The 2,183-nt window shown below is 41.4% G+C and overlaps 1 protein-coding gene across 1 annotated transcript, besides 1 other annotated feature; it reads left to right on the top strand.

Annotated features, from left to right (window-relative positions):
• Window positions 1-2,183: part of a mobile genetic element that runs on past both edges of the window.
• Window positions 222-1,644, top strand: TVAGG3_0742390 (microtubule-associated protein family; the record flags this gene model as incomplete). Its single annotated transcript, XM_001306691.2, has 1 exon — window positions 222-1,644. A coding segment is annotated over one exon (1,423 nt), but the record flags the coding sequence as incomplete, so codon positions are not given.

The raw sequence follows: 2,183 nt of genomic DNA, 5'->3' as shown, positions 1-2,183 counted from the left end.
TTCGTCCACCTTCGCATCCTTTACGAACCAGTGATCCTGGATATGACGCTAAACGAAGATATATAGAGACGAAATTAGCTAAATACAAGGAACCTAAGGATCCAAGGACTGGAGAAGTAAAGGAATCACATGTCAAGATAAATAAGCTTTACAAAGTAGTTGAAGAATTGGAGAAACGATCTAATGAGATTAACGCTGAGAAGAAAAAGGAAGTACCAAATATGAACAAACTAGATAAGATGATTAAGGAATATAGAGGATTGGCGAATACATCGAGCGTTCTAATAAAGGAAGTAGAAAACACGACAAAGCTGCAGAAAATGATTCATGATGAATTACTGTTAGGTGAATTTTCTATAAAACAAAGACAGAGTAACTTAATGGGTGAGGCTTATTATTTGGAGAATTGGTATAATGAGAGGTTAAAACAAATGTCGACTCCAACACCAACTCCTACACCTACTCCTACAGTAGCTCCAACACCAACTCCCACTCCTGAACCAACAGTAGCTCCAACGCCAACTCCTACAGTAGCTCCAACGCCAACTCTGACACCAACTGCTCACGCAGGTCCTCCACCAATGTCGAGTAGTCATGGTATAACATTAAATAAACCAACACCTACACCAAAAATAACTCCTGTATCACATCCTAGTACAACTAACCCAGTATCTGATTCAAATCAAGCGGAAAGATCACAGGTTCTTAAAAGAGCTAATACACCAACTGCTTCCCCTATTAGAACACCAGAGCCAACTCCAAGAATCACAAAGGCGCCAACACCTTCACCGACTGTTGAACCAACAGTACCTCCAACTCCATCTCCAACTCCATCACCGACACCTACAAAAGCACCTACTCCATCTCCAACTCCGACTAAAGCTCCGACACCGTCTCCAACACCAACTAAAGCTCCAACACCGTCTCCAACTCCAGCTGAACCAACTGATGCAGAATCTATTCAAAATTGGTTAGACGAAGAAAAGCGAAAAGAAAAGGCTGCAATTGATGCTGCACTAGATAAAAACACACCACCACAGACACTTGGTGGTTACATGTTAAAGAAAGACAACATTCAAAGACAAGAACGTGCATTGAGTGTTGCCAGAGAACAAGCACAAGAAGAGAAGAAAATAGTTGAAGGAGAAGCTTCAAATAGAGGTGGTCCAGGAACTTACAAAGGATCAAACTATCCAGCAGAGAAAGCCTCGAGTGATAATGTTGTCTCAAGAGCTACTGATTTAGTTACCCATGGTATTCTAACTGGTGCAACAGCTGTTGGTAGTGCTATTGGAACCAGTGTTGACACTGTTGTTGATACTGTAAGAACTGTTACAAATCCTACACCTGAAGATAGGAAGGAAGAATTTCTTACTCTTAATACAAAGGCAAAACCAGGGATATGGATTGGTCGTGGAATTTTAAATGCTGGTAGTGCTATTGGCAATGGTGCTTCAGCGGTAGGGGGATGGCTCGGAAGAACAGCAACATCAACCGCAAATGGAATACTAACAGGTGCCAAATCACTTGGTAATTGGGCTGATGATAAGTATACAAAATATTATGAAGAAAAAGCTCGTAAGGCTAAGGAAGAAGCTGAACGAAAGGCGAAAGAAGAAGCTGAACGTAAAGAACTAGAGGAGCTTAAGAAGAAAGAAAAAGCTCGTAAGGCTAAGGAAGAAGCTGAACGAAAGGCGAAAGAAGAAGCTGAACGTAAAGAACTAGAGGAACTTAAGAAGAAAGAAAAAGCTCGTAAGGTTAAGGAAGAAGCAGATAGAAAGGCTAAGGAAGAAGCTGATAGAAAGGCGAAAGCAGCAACACCATCGCCAACTCCATCTCCTTCACCATCTCCATCTCCTTCACCATCTCCATCTCCTTCACCATCACCAACTCCATCGCCATCTCCATCTCCTTCACCATCAATAGCGGCTCCTGTGAGACAATTTGGTGCATGGGGTGCTGATTTAGTCAAAGATGCTGCACAAGGAATTGGAAAGGAACTGAAGAACACAACATTAGGTACAATAGAGCGTTTTGGTAATCTTACGGATTACACAATTAGATCAGCTGCTAATCTTTTATATAACCAGACTACTGATAACGGTACTGATGAATTGGCTGTAAACGGACTAGCATCAATTAAGAAATCAGCAGAAGATAAATACGATGAATGGAAAAAGAAT

Source organism: Trichomonas vaginalis, chromosome III (genome assembly GCF_026262505.1).
Source record: "Trichomonas vaginalis G3 chromosome III, whole genome shotgun sequence".
Classification (NCBI taxonomy): Eukaryota; Parabasalia; order Trichomonadida; family Trichomonadidae; genus Trichomonas; species Trichomonas vaginalis.
This window is presented reverse-complemented; position numbering and strand designations above follow the sequence as displayed.